At 43.3% G+C, this 14,696-nt stretch overlaps 1 protein-coding gene across 1 annotated transcript in view; it reads left to right on the top strand.

Annotated features, from left to right (window-relative positions):
• The window catches only part of SFT2D1 (SFT2 domain containing 1), a 277,930-nt gene extending 265,594 nt beyond the window's left edge, over positions 1 to 12,336 (top strand). The window contains exons 7-8 of the mRNA XM_078648608.1: positions 3,243 to 3,272; positions 11,764 to 12,336. Of these exons, the coding sequence (XP_078504734.1) occupies positions 3,243 to 3,272; positions 11,764 to 11,803 (70 nt within the window). The 3' untranslated portion in view covers positions 11,804 to 12,336. The remainder of the gene's footprint in view (positions 1 to 3,242; positions 3,273 to 11,763) is intronic.
• Positions 12,337 to 14,696: the final 2,360 nt, after the last annotated feature.

Raw genomic sequence — 14,696 nt, 5'->3', positions numbered from 1 at the left:
GACGTAGTAATCACACGCGAGAAGAGAGGCTGGGCTGCCAGACACTTGTATCCGCCATTCCGCCCATATATAACTGTAAAGATATCACATGAACAATTGGGACTTTGGAACCCGGACCTGTAGTTCGATTTCACCTTATTGATGGCAGACAACCTCCCCATTGTAGATTTATTTTATAAAGGATGCAAACCTTCACTAGCTGCCATGCTTAATACACTGCGGACATGTACTGCCACATAGGTTGGTTGTTGAGAGTTCGCCTATTTTTAGGTCGAGGACCGAAGGCTGCGCTTGCGCAGTCTCCGGTGGGAGATTTAATGTTTTTACCAGTGTCGGTTCCCCTTCACCAGTGTCAGTTCCCCTTCACCAGTGTCAGTTCCCCTTCACCAGTGTCAGTTCCCCTTCACCAGTGTCTGTTCCCCTTCACAAGTGTCTGTTCCCCTTCACCAGTGTCTGTTCCCCTTCACCAGTGTCTGTCGCTTAGTGTCCACCCCTCCCCAATATCGGCCCTAACACCAGTATCTGTCCCTCATACCAGTACTATCCCCATACATGTCCCTCCCTATACATCTGTCGTCACCTACACAAGTGTCTGTTTGTGTCTGTTCCCCTTCACCAGTGTCTGCTGCTTATATCTGCCCTAACACCAGTATCTGTCCCTCATACCAGTACTATCCCCATACCCCCCATACATCCGTCGCCACCTACACTTGTGTCTGGCTCCTGTCGCCAGTGTCTGTCGCTTAGTTTCCACCCCTCCCCCAGTATCTGTCCCTCATACCAGTGTCTATCCCCATACATTTCCCTCCCATACATCCGTCGCCACCTACACTTGTGTATGTCTCGCACCACAAGTGCCCATCCTCACCACTGAGGTCTGCCCCAACACCATGTCCGTCCTTACACCAGTAAGAGTCTGCCTGTCTCCCTACTCTGGCACCAGTCCCTCAGCAACAGTGTATGTCCCCAAATGTTGCAGTTTCTGTCTCAGCAAGGAGGGAGCTCGTATTTGCAGACTGTAGACATGTGAATAGGTCAGCAGCTGTTAGGTGTCTGGGAACCACTAGGAATCCATTTCAGAAAGGGGCCAATGCCACCAGGAAGGCAACATTTTCCCTCTACATCCCTCCACCAGGCAAGCCCTCCACAGACATTTAGGAGCAGTTAGAAGTGTGAGTGCATGGAAAGGAATGTGGGATCTGCCCCTTACGGACACCAACTGCTAGAGTCGGTATCAAAGGGTCGCCTCTTCCCCGCTTTCCAAGAACCAGACTCAGTTATAGGTGAGACTCTATGTGTGGGTGGCTCTGTGTGTGTGTGACTGTGTGTGTGTGTGTGTGTGTGTGTGTGTGGCTCTGTGTGTGTGTGTGTGTGTGTGTGGCTCTGTGTGTGTGGCTCTGTGTGTGTGTGTGTGTGTGTGTGTGTAGCTCTGTGTGTGTGGCTCTGTGTTGATAGCTTTTTTGTTTTTTTTTGTAGGTGGCTCTGTGTGTGGGAGGCTCTGTATGTGTGTGTGGGTGGCTTTGTGTGTGTGGCTCTGTGTGGGTGTAAATGCAATAGGTCATGCATTTGCAAGCGATTAAGCTATTGGCATTGTAAATGACAATGCCATTTATTTAACGATTAAGCTATTGGCAATGTAAATGACAATGCCATTTATTTATGATTTAAAAAGAAAAAGTCATGAGCAATGCCAATAGCTCTACCTTTAATAATGCCGAGACCATTGCATTGTAAATGCTTGTTATTGTGTGTATCCCTGTGGGTGATAGAGTACTAATGAGAGAAGTAAGTTGAAAGAAGTTAGTGCGGTGGGGGGGAGAACCAGGTTTCAGTGATGAATAGCAAGTCTCAGTTTGGGGAGGTTGCTGTTTTACATGCTTGAGCCTGAGGAGACCTAGCATTGATGTGCATGCATTTTCGGTTTTTAGCTTTAGGGAGAGTAGTATGATTAGCCCTCTCCGTCTTAATTTGTTTGAGGATTTCCTGATGCACTGCTTGCTCAGATTACCTTTGGATAGTTCCTTCCATCTTTTAGTATGTTTGCGGATAGGTATGTGTGAGGAGGAATGCACACCCGTGTACATTTAAGGGTTGTGATGTGGAGAGGAACTAAAATGAGTGAAGTAGTCAGCCCCTAAAGATTCAGGAATATTGATGTCGCGTTTTGTTGACTTTAAGGCTTCATTTGTAGAGGCTTAATCAACTATGGAAAATCTAGGGGAGGCCATTTCCATTTTAAGTTGAGAATGACAGTGGAAATGTGTGTCTTTGGTAGAAGCTCCTTGCTGTAGTTGTACATGTCTAGCACTAAATGAGTTGTACGCAGTAAGAGACTTCCTGGCTGCAGTTGCACATTACACCTGCTAGATGGAGCAGCTACTTAACCCTTCTTGGAAGTGAGTAGGCACATTCTGGGTGGTTAGCAGGCTAGAGGATGGATGATTTTCTTTTAAAAGTTAGGATGCTTGCAATTCATGAGCCATTACTGAATTCTGGCTTGAAACGTGATATAGTAGAACAGCGCTTCACCTTCAGAGGAGTTCCAGTGGCACTTTTAGTACACTTTATTTACTGTGCTCTCAGCTTTTAGAGGCCCTTCCTCATTGGATTATGGCAGTTTTTTTAAACTGCCATAGTGAGGAGTGATTTGGTTGTTGTGCTACCAGAGATCAGCGACATTACTCAGTCAGGATCCACTAAGGTAAGAATTAGTCTGGTGGGTGGCTTCTCAGCAGATGTGGTGTGTACCAGAGGGACGTATGTCTGTAGACCACATGCTTACAGAATCCCAGCCAGTTCTGGACAGGATGAGGCAGCCATGAGGTCCGATACAGTGAGGGATATTTGTTAGTTTAGTAGTTATTTTACAAAACTTCCTGCTAGATTTTTCTGTGCTACCTTCCCAGTTACATAGGAGTGAACAGCTCTGAGGAGCACCACAATGCTAGGCCCCAACCAGCTGGCGGTGATGCCTTCCAGAATGAGCCTCAAGGTTTCTCCCTAACTTCTCCTTATTAGGTACTTCACCTCAGCCCTCATACATTTCTAGAGTGGTGGATGATCAGTGTTAATATGCCAGCCTGAAATAGTAGATGGCAGATGTGTGAGTGGTCACTTTAAGAGGCTTCAAGGAGCTCAGTGGAATAGCTCCTAATACATTAGCAGAATTATAATTGTTTGAAAATCAAATTTATGACTTGAAGCTGTTATTAAACGTTAATATCTTTTTCTGTCTTTTATAGGTATAGCCTGTCGTACATTCCTTTTGCAAGGTGAGTTTATATTCATGGCCAGAGTAAATCAAATAAAATTAACCTGGTCAATATTTGGTCAAATGTTGCATAAAAATCTGAAGTGTTACTAAGCCTTACACGTTGTTTTTTTAACATGTATGCATTACATCTTTTATTGCCATTTAAGTGCCAGACCAATATAATATATTCTGTATATTTTACTCGGTTTAAACATGTAATTAGGTGTCAATGGTTCACTTGCAAAGCAATGTTTACATATGTTGTTGTCTTAAAAGACTTACGTGTTATGGCAAGTTAAAACAAGCTTTGGAAAGGTCAGTTCTTTTGTGTATTGAAAATATATTTTCAAGTTTGATTAATAAACAGATTAGGTATCCAATTAGTAGCATTAGCGGATCCTTAGTAGAGCTTACTCCTCTGCAGCTCTTTCTGTGCCTGTGCTGCATGGTGGTGAATCTTGTTCAATTACCTATTAATGGTACAAAAGAGCAGCCAAAATGATTGATGCTAAGCGGGTGGTGAGAAGGAGGGGATTGAGAGAAGTGCCGGGTCCCGCAGGGAGGGAATAGTACGCGGTCCTAAGGAGAAGTAATGCTTGGTCAAGTGGGCAGTGCAAGAGTAGGGGGTTTGTTGCGGTGCTTGGTTTGTGGGGGAGTGGAAAGAAAGCAGAAGAGGGCCCTAGAGGTAGAGGGCAGCACAGGGTCAGGCAAGCAAAGCAGGGTGGAGTGCAGTCCCGGGCCCGAGGGGCAAACGGAAGCGAAAAGTCCAAATCTGGGCAGTGTGGCGGGGGGTGGCATGACAGGATCCAATGGGGCACAGGAATCGAAAGTGGTGGGGGTAGTGCAGGGTTCTAAAGGGCAGGGACACAAACAACATACTGAGGCAGCTACTGAAGGGATTATATGGAAGATTTCTTTCTGATGGATATGTATTTCTGCAGATTCCTCCCCTTATGAATATCCACCAGATGCCAGACTGGATCTGAAAACGTTACCCCCCAGTAATAGCGCTCCAGCATCACTAGTTAGTGCACACAACTTCACCCATGGCTTAGTCTGCTAGTTTTGACATATATGAGTATACTGGATACCAAATGGCTCACTGATGTCGGTTCCAGTTGTTCAATGCCTCAAAGTGGGCCTGGTGCACTTCAGTGATTCACTGATGAAATTCCTCTGCACTTCAGAAGCAACTAAGTCAGATGTCCTTCTAAGATTTCAGGATTTATACCCTGTTGCAAGAAAGTATTCTAGTCAGACTCGCATGACGGCTACTTGTGTTCTCCTGGTTCTGACCATGATTCTATGGCATGCAACTCCTGTTCATCAGAGATCTGGAAGCCAAGCTATTTTCAGCCAAGGCCCACAGGATATGCCAAAGTGTTCAACAAGGAGCATTCTCCCAAAAGATCTTCCCGCATAAAACACCATAGGAAGGAGAAACCTTCTTCATTCTCAAGGAAACAGTCTCACTACTGGGATCATTCAGAGACTCAATGCCTTTACCCAACTCCGGCCACTGCTTTGCAGACGGAGCCTGTTCAGATGTTGGGAAAAAATGGAGCCAGAATTCCAGACTTTGCACAGGTCCAGGCATTTCTGCTGGCTTTGCTAGACTATTCAGGACATCCTCAGTTCCCCGTGGGCCACACCTCAAGGGGGAGCCCATTGTGTGGGCTTGATGATTCCAGTGGCTCCACCCCCAATGCCTCGCAACTCGGCGCTCTCCAGACTTCAGTCTCTGCACGGTCAAAGAAGTCTGTGTCCTCCAAGGTGGCATTACCCAGTCACTCGGCTCCTCCTACAAGGCCAACACAGACACCACACTTGATGCTGCCTTAGGCACCATTCTCTCATTCGGTTGAAATCATCTGAGTGGTGAAAGAAAAGGATAAAGCCTGTTTCAATTCAATAAACTATATTTCTACTGAAACAACCATAATAGTTCAGCAACCAATGCATTATAACATATCATGTGTATTTGTAAAGCGCATGTTCACCCAGACTGGTACCCAACTCAATGGTACTCATTTTATTGACCTCCGAAGGATGAAAGGCTGAGTGGACCTACCAGGATTTGAAGCGGTGACCATGAGGTCGAACACAGGTCCCTACAGTGGATGCATTAGTCTACTGAGCCATCAGACCCGACTTAATATAACAATTAATTTATATGTAAAAGAAAAAACAAGATTTCAGCATTAAAAAGATAAAATATACATTCCGTAGTTGCTCCTAAAGTGCATTGTGCCAAATCTGTTTTATAACACGACCAAGTCATTCTAAATTTTAGACCGTAATACGTTCTGTGGAAGAGCTAGCAATGTGACCTCATTCTTTGTCTCACACATCACAAAAACGCACAAATGTTAATATGTTAAACCCTGTTCTTTTTTTTCCTTTTTGTTTAAACGAACCCTTGGCTCCCAGAGATTTGCCTGGGTGGAAGAACTTTTTGGCTCTCATGCCCCTTTTGTACCCGCTGAGGGTTATGGCAGCACAGAATGGAGGATGATAGCCACTTTTGTTCCAAAAATACTCATTCTGGCCTACTTCTACATTTACAATATGGGAGTGGTTTGCATACTTTACCAGTAGGGGCTCTCTCATATCCCTTTGGGCCTTCTTTAGGAGACGTTTCTTTGTGGACTACGGCAGTACGAAAAACAGTAGAAGTGCTGGGATTAACTGCGCCCTTGGTAGAGGCAAAAACGATAATTTTTACAGAGATCTTGCAGCCCTCATCAGCAGTCTCGGAGCCCTTACTACCATTCAGTGAAGCACTGTTCGAGCCGGTCCTGCCTGTTTGGGGAAAACCTTCAGTTTATAACTAGTTGAGCAATACACACCTGCTGTTTTTGATCCTAATTCCCGGCCTTCACACCCTTCCATTGATAAGTTGAACAAAGTCTCTTTTGAAAAGTTGAACCCATGTGTCTTTTTTGACCCCTGACCCCCGGCCTCGACAACCGCATAGTAGATTTCACCTGCCCTCTAGCTTGCTGTGTCTATGCCATATGGGAGCTCACAGTAATGATTTATCTTGCTTCCAGACCACATGTAAATATCCTTCTCATATATGGTCAACAAGGGTTGGTATGCTTTCAAACACACTGAGGTGCGGCTTAGATTCTGAAGATGCCTAAGCTCGATCCTCAGGCAAAGCCATCACACTTGGAGGAATTCCACAAGATTCTCTGGAAAGGTCCATGCCACACTCACGAACAGCCTTTAGATGGTGAGCAGCTATTTGGCAAGAAAGCGGACTCCTCAATGTAACGTTTCAAGGTTAGTAGAGCGATGGTTCATTCACTGGGCTTACTCACCCCAGTGAGGCAGTTTCATCAATAGTACTGAACATTTACGGCTATTCAAGGTACAAACGTCCTTGCAGCACCAACACCCTGATCCATACAACCCAACAGATGTAAAGCTTTTTTAGTGAATGGGTGGATCTATAGCACATCATCAACAGGAGCTGATTCAGTCCCTGCCATCTTCCACTGTCTCTGCTGCCTCAAAACCTCTCCTACTCCCCCATCACCCCTAAAGCCATGCCAACTTCTGGTGGTGTGGAGTGCAGAGGATCTCCTATTTTCCAGCAGTTGAGAGTATCATGATGGATCACTGGTTCGTCCTCCTGATCCGCAATGAAAACACCTTTCTGGCTTTCACCAGGACATACTCCCGACACATCTCTATTTTTGAGGTGAAGGTACTACAGAACAAATATGTGAGCTGGTGCCTCTAAAAGAAAGGGGCATGCATTCTGCTCCTTTTACTTGGTCCCCAATAAGGATGGTGGCATAAAACTCATCTTTGACCTCTGCCACTGAAGCACGTTCATTTGACAGGAGAAGTTCTAGATGTTGTCCTTGAACCAAGACCTGCGAGCACTGAATGCAGGGATTAGCTGGCATCCCCGGACCTCCAGGATGCCTATTTTCATCTACCTTAAGTCGAGGTTCACCATGGAGTCACAGCACTGTTCTGTCATGGTGCTATCATTTGGCCTGACCAACCATACCTGAAGCAGATTACTAAGTTTTCACATAATTCAGCTCAGCAACCAAAGTTGTTGTGCTGCATTTCATGAAAGGGAGAGAGCAGAACAGCACCATATCTGCTAAGGGAAGTGTCCAAACTACCTTCTAGGATATGGCGCTGGTTTCTCTATCCTCTAGCGATGTTGCACTTTAGGTGACCTTGCATCAAGATATGATGTCAAGCATAGGTTTTGTACTGAAAAGGCACTCTTCTAATAGAAATCCTATGCTTTGACGAAGTTTAACACTTTTTCCCACGTTGTATGTGTGCAGTAAAGTACATCACACATGCAAAGTTGGAAATGTTTGGAGAGAGAGAAAAGCTCTCCATTACATCTCCCCCGAGGCGGCATAATCCTTTGACGTCAGTCCCTACCCATAAATATTTGTAGATAGGGATGTGCATCAGAGTCCGTGCGTAGCTGTATGCGAAGGCCCATGTACCACCCACAGTCCGCCCTGTGATGCAAAGTTGCACATAATTCAACTTTACAGTGCCAAGTTGTCTTAAAGTAAATCACAATACAGCACTCTGCACCAGTATGCATCACTTTTTAGATGCAAATCTGGCACAAATTGTTAGTAAATCTGCCCTTAAGTATTTTTACAAGTAATGGGAGTTGTGGTGGCGGTGAAAACAGGGTCGCAGGCACTTGTCAAAGAACATCTGCATGCATTGCAAATCTCATAACATCCGGGACTTTACTATCAGTACCCAGAAATCTTTTCATACTGCCATGCAGAAGTTGTCCTTTGTGTGGACTGTTCTAAACACAACCTGCCTGAAGACCTTACACTAATCGGACAAGGAGGAAGCCTTTTGGGAGTAGATTTAAGGGTTTCTGACGCTGATCTAGATCCAAGTTCTCCACATCCTGCGACTGCTGAATTCAGTTTCCTGTTGGTGCCATACCCTTTGGGTGTCTACTTCATTCCAGGTCATAATTTCTTGTCTTTTGTGTGCTAAACAAATTAATTTTGAGCGTTGTAATCTTGTTTTATATCCATAGAAATAATTAAACTAATATACCTGAAAACAGTAATTTGTAGGTGAAAAGTTCAGGGCTGAGACGTTCTCCATAATGCCCTGGAGTGAGGTGGTTACCCTACATATGCCATATGGTGGATGAGAGCTCCTTAGTGGCACCTTAGGAAGCAGTGACTTCAACACGAAGGAAGCCTCTTTGGATCATGTGCAGAAGTTTGCCTATTCCAACCCAATCTGCGCTGGTGATGTGTCCCTCCGACCTTCTAGAGAGCCATACCTTCAGCCCTCCGCAGGTGCAGGCTACCATGGTCATGGAAGCCTCCTTGCTGAGCTTAGAGGTGGAAAACTGGGTTGACGTGACTGCATGGGGCCTCTGGTCTGAGTCTGCACATAAAATTTCTGGAATCGCTCGTGATCCTCTTTGCCATGATGGCTTTTCTCCCTTCTATCTCAGGGAGCACCATTATGATTCTTTCTGACAACAAACACCACCACTGTCCATTATATCAATAGACAAGGGGGGAGGGGGATCATAGACCCTGTGTTGAGAGGTGTTGCCTGTGGCACTGAGTTCCGGGATGGAGGTTTTTATTGGCACAGGATGCAGGCTCCCTCAATGTGAGATCTGATGCTCTGAGATGTTTATCCTTGGAGGAGCACGAGTGTGAGCTTCACCCTGAAGTCACAAACCCAAGATTGTGGTTTCTATGAATAGAATGATACACAAAGTCCACAACAGGAAGTGACCTCATTTTGAGTCATAAACGTCCCACTGAGGGCTTGCTAAATGTGTTATGATTCAGCTCATTTCAATTCTGCTTCTGTCGAAGGTTCTTTGACGGTGCTGGAAGATCAAGCACTGCTGATTCTGATCACCCTGGAGTGGGATAGGATGATCTTGTATACGCTTATGTTGGCACTCAGTATTTGGTCTCATCTCCCTCACTGGGTGAACTTGTACTCTCAGCATGATGGGCATGTCCCGTACCCCAGACCACAGATGCTGTGACTGCAGAAGTGGTGATTGTGCAGTCCCAGCTCAGATCTTGTTGCCTGCCATCTGAGGTTGCCGACCTCATTTTGGTGCCCAGGAATCCCAGCTCAAATCCAATTCTGTGGAGCACTCTTGAACATATGTATTAATTTGTGCAAGTTTAATCCTTGTCACTCATGCCTTTCTGTTGTTCTACTATTTATCTAACCCAACAGAACCTAGTAGTATTGCCTTTAAGAGTTTGTAGTCTGCTGTATCAGTCTTCATGCCTCTCCCCAACCAGCTGACCTTGTTTATGTCAACACTAGGGCACATTTTCTAAAAGGTTTTCTTTACCTTGTTTATTGTACCAGAGGGGAATCTGAATTCTATGTTGACTTGTCGAAAGGCATCTCCAGTCGAGCTGATACACAGTTGCCCAGTTCGACCTCTCACTCCAAAAATTGTCCTCTTAGTGGCAGTGACTTCAGCCTGTATTCTTGCGAACGGTAGGCCCTTCCATTTCGCCACCATTCACCCAGACAAATTGGTTCTCAACTCCTGTCCAAGTATTCTTCCCAAACTGGTATTGGCTTTTGGCATGAGTTATTACATATGCCTCCCATCTTTCTTCTGCCCTCCGCATCCCACCAAAGATCAGGCTTGCAGTACAGTATTACAACAACTATGCTTGATAGAGCAGAGTGATTAATCAGCGCCATAGCCAGGAAAGACAAGGCAGCAACCAAATGTATCATTTCCACCTGGTCATTCTCAGTATCAAGATCTTCTGTTCTGTGGTCAGGAAAGACCCTCGAGAGGGCAGTTGGTGCCCACTCCACTAAGGCCTCTCAACAGAGGCGTTCTGGTGGCTGACATCTGCAGGGCAGCCACATGGTCATTCTTGTAATCTTTTACACAACATAATTGCCTGATGGCACAAGCACGCAGCAACAGGTACTTTATCCAGACCGGTATACAACCGTTCCAACGCAACTTTTACAACGGACTACTTTTACAACGCAACTTTTACAACGCAGGATCCATTACAACGAAATACCATTACAACGCAATACTTTTACAACGCATACTATTACAACGTAAGTATTGGTAAGTATATAATTATAGTAAAAATGTTTTTGGGTTTTTGGGTAAAGGGGTATTTTTAGGGTACAGGGTTAGGTTTGGGTTTTTGGGTAAAGGGGTATTTTTAGGGTTCAGGGGTAGGTTTGTGTTTTTGGGTAAAGGGGTATTTTTAGGGTTCAGGGCTAGGTTTGTGTTTTTGGGTAAAGGGGTATTTTTAGGGTTCAGGGCTAGGTTTGGGTTTTTGGGTAAAGGGGTATTTTTAGGGTTCAGGGCTAGGTTTGGGTTTTTGGGTAAAGGGGTATTTTTAGGGTTCAGGGCCAGGTTTGGGTTTTTGGGTAAAGGGGTATTTTTAGGGTTCAGGGTTAGGTTTGGGTTTTTGGGTAAAGGAATATTTTTAGGGTTCAGGGCCAGGTTTGGGTTTTTGGGTAAAGGGGTATTTTTAGGGTTCAGGGCCAGGTTTGGGTAAAGGGGTATTTTTAAGGTTCAGGGTTAGGTTTGGGTTTTTGGGTAAAGGGGTATTTTTAGGGTTCAGGGCTAGGTTTGGGTTTTGGGGTACAATGGTACAGGGAAAAAATAAATTAAAAATAATATTAAAATAAAATAAATTAATTTTAATTAATTACATTTTCAAAAATACTATATACTTACCAATACTTACGTTGTAATGGTATGCGTTGTAAAAGTATTGCGTTGTAAAAAAATGCGTTGTAATGGTAGTTCGTTGTAATGGTTCCTGCGTTGTAAAAATTGCGTTGTAAAGGTAGGCGTTGTAAATGTATGCGTTGTAACGTCATACATCCTAACCAGACCATGTGTTTGGTTTCCATGGATAATGGGCACAACTCAATCCCACCTCCCAGTTGGGTGTTACTTTGGGGCTGATATATGACGTGAGGAAAAAATATATCCATAAGCAGAAATAGTTACCAAAACGAAGTTACTTTTTTTTCTATGGGTCTTTCTAAAGGAGCATAGGTGGAAATGTGCTCTAAATGGGAGTGAGGTTCAATGTTTCTGCACATAGAACCACGGTACCTGCAGCTTTCAAACATTATGCGAGTACTGATCGGTGTGGATGCCAAACCTCATAATCTGTATAATAGTTTTTCGTTGGGGTGGAAAGGCGGTACTCTCTGAATGATATTTCTCATCCAGACAAATAATATTGAATGATCTTTTTTACTTAGCCTCGCTCTCGGTTGAGGAAAATAAAATTCCACCAATTACACATCAGGACGAATACTATAAGGGAAGCCTTTCACATGTGTCTGGCAGCGTCTTTTATCTACCAAAATCTAAAACTGTGAAGTTTATTAACCTTTGTCAAGTGTAAATGTTGTATGTTTGGAGATAACTTCGTGTGGACTTGGGATATTTATTTGTTTACATCTCGTAAAATATATTTTACTTTTTCTAGAGATGCTGTGATGAAATGCTGTACTTCCTGCCTAAACTAGAAAAACCCAAGACTACGGTGCCCGAGGAGAAAAGTTGATGGCGGAGATGATTTTGTTCAGCTTGGTTTCTGTCCACGATGTTTACTTTGTCGTTACGTTTCAGTCAAGGGGCTTTATTTTAATATAATTTTCTTTTTCCGATTGATATTTGTACATATTTTTTACAAGCGCTTATTTTTTAGGTGTTCATGTGCCAACACAGATACGCTTTTATCTCCATGTTCAAGATGTTTATTCTTTTAAAAGCTATAATATAAGAAAACTGCTTACATTTCAATTGCTTGGACTGCGTGGAAATGTTTACTGGTGTGTTGATATGAGATTACTATATATTTGTTCGAGTGCTTTGCCAAAAAATGCTTTCTGGATGGTTAATATGAGTGCCTTTTTATGTTTTGTTTTTTTTTGGTTTTTTTCTACTTTAAACCTGTGACAAATGTCCTTACAGATCAGATTTCACTTGATTATAATAATGTATAAATAAATATATAAATTCATAAGATTCTAAAATAAATTAATTATTCCAACTAAAATTCTTTTGTTTGTTTTCTCACTCATTATTCATACTTTTCCAAGTGAGAAAAGGTAAATGAAGGGAAATTGTCATTCGTTAATTAAAGAAACTGGCATGATGTATATACTTGATTTAGAAAATGAAACTGATTTATTTCACCCATCTTACCAAAATCCAGGGAGCTACCACATACGTGTAGGTATGCATACTGGCTAGTGCATCTTTTTTTGAGTTAAGAGCTAAATAAAAATGAAAGACAGATTTTTGTTTTTTTTTGTTTTTGCAGCTTCTTAAATAGAACAATCAATAACAATTGTGAACTGATACGAGATACTGTTAAATAATGGAGAGTTGTGATTCCAAGCAGTATGGCATAGGGCAAGTTGAAGAAATCAGCTCACACAACTACACGAAGTCTGAAAATGTTTATTAGCAAGAATAAAAACAGCCTGTGAATCACAGAATCGGAAAACAAGAGCTTAAACAAAGAACCTATGCAGGAGCAGAAACTAGAGACCATATTTATGACCCTGCTTGCGTCGTGTTTGCACCACGCAATGTGGTGCATGCACAATGCAAACCTTAAGTAAGATTTATGAAGACACGCAAGGCCACTTTGCATTATCTTGGGCAGCTCCATACATCTAGAGTAAAAGCAACGCAACGTAAATCGCTGTGCTGCCTTACTCTACCCTGGGAACGTGTTTCATAGGCATTATGTGGGTGTTCCCACAGAACTGTCATGGATTTTGGCGCATTTCCAGATTTACCTGAATTGGTAAACCTGGGAATGCACCAAAAAGAAATGCAGAAATGCCTTCTTCTTTCTATATGTGCTGCATTCTGCAGCACACATTGAGGAATATGCCTTTCACGATTTTGTTTTGGTGCTGGAAGGTGCTCCTTCCTCCACAAAAACAATCCTGCATAAAACAGAGGCACCCCTGCATCATGGTGCAAAGGTGTGGTGTTAGGCTACCAAAAGGGCACCAGCACAGGAAAAAAGGCAGGAATGCACCGTATTGACTTAACAGCACATTCCCGCCCTTTCCCTGCCACACAGCATGGTGACTTGCTGCTCTGCACTCCATGACAAGTTCATAAATCTACCCCAAAATGTGGAATGCTACACATTCAGCCTTCTGACATATACAAAAATGAAAATTTCCAAACATGAGCAAGCTTTTCAAGGATTTCCAGACTACTAGGTCAACCATGGGAACAAGGGTACACTTGGCGGAAAAGGCACAACTTGACATCTTTATTCATTTTTGCAAAATCCATGCAAACAATTTCACATTCTTTCACTTTGGTAAGATTTTATTGTGCAACCCTTGGAGCAATTGATGCAAGCCAGTTTACTTCATGGGACATATAAAGACATTCTAGAAAACCATCTTCAAATTTCTTATCAACACTGATATTTATCTATGGTAACATGAGGCTGAATGAGGGAGAGGACTCCTTATTTTTAGTGAAATGATTAAAGGAGTGTAGGCAAACTGCTAAGTATATATAGTAGAATAAGTATAACAGACTGCCAAAACAACCTCTATTCACCCCCAAGAAGCTAAATACCATATACTCAATCCACCAAGACTATTTATATTATAAAAAGGTGTAGGGCCTGGCAAAAGGTTTATTTTGCCAGGTCGAAATGGCAGTTTAAAACTGCACTACAGGCTGCAATTGCAGACCTGAGAATGGCCACCTTAGGGGGTGGCTGGGGACCCACTAGTACCATTTAATTTACAGACCATGGGTACATTTAATACCACTTTACTATGAATGTACAAGGATCCTGGATGTTCTCCCATCCTCCGCTACTACCCCGTTTTGCCTGGATATGGGGGAATGAGGTCTGATAACTCGGTGGTGCATGACTGAGCGAGCCAGAATGGTTTAGACCCACATGCAAGTGTGGCCGGCCCTTCATGTCTCTACCCTACCCTGTTTTTTGTCTCACATACGAGCCTGACTTGTCAGGGTTGTTGATTCTACCCTTGGCGCCCATTTTGTGTTGAACACCGTTGACTTTAGGTGGACGCCCCCAGCCCCTGTACTTGATGCTCTGCAGTGCATGGAAATAAAAAAAGGACATTCTACACTCCACTCCATTGGTGGCCATCTTGGAGTGGAGCTCCTCAATCTGCAATCTCTATCCTGCTAGAGTTTAAAACTAAAAAGTCTTGTTCCCCAGGAGTTACCTTATTGTTACTTCCCAGTCTTCAAGTCGACTGTAATTGTTACTTAAACTGTAATTGTAAGCGCTATTCCTAACTTGCTCACATAACATTTGTCACTGTATTTCCTAACCATGATCCTTTAGTTTGTGGCGTGCCCTAAAGCGCAATTACGTCTGGGTTTTCTATCTACACC

Source organism: Lissotriton helveticus, chromosome 6, assembly GCF_964261635.1.
Source record: "Lissotriton helveticus chromosome 6, aLisHel1.1, whole genome shotgun sequence".
NCBI lineage: Eukaryota > Metazoa > Chordata > Amphibia > Caudata > Salamandridae > Lissotriton > Lissotriton helveticus.
The sequence above is the reverse complement of the archived record's forward strand: the minus strand, read 5'-3'. Positions and strand labels throughout refer to the sequence as shown.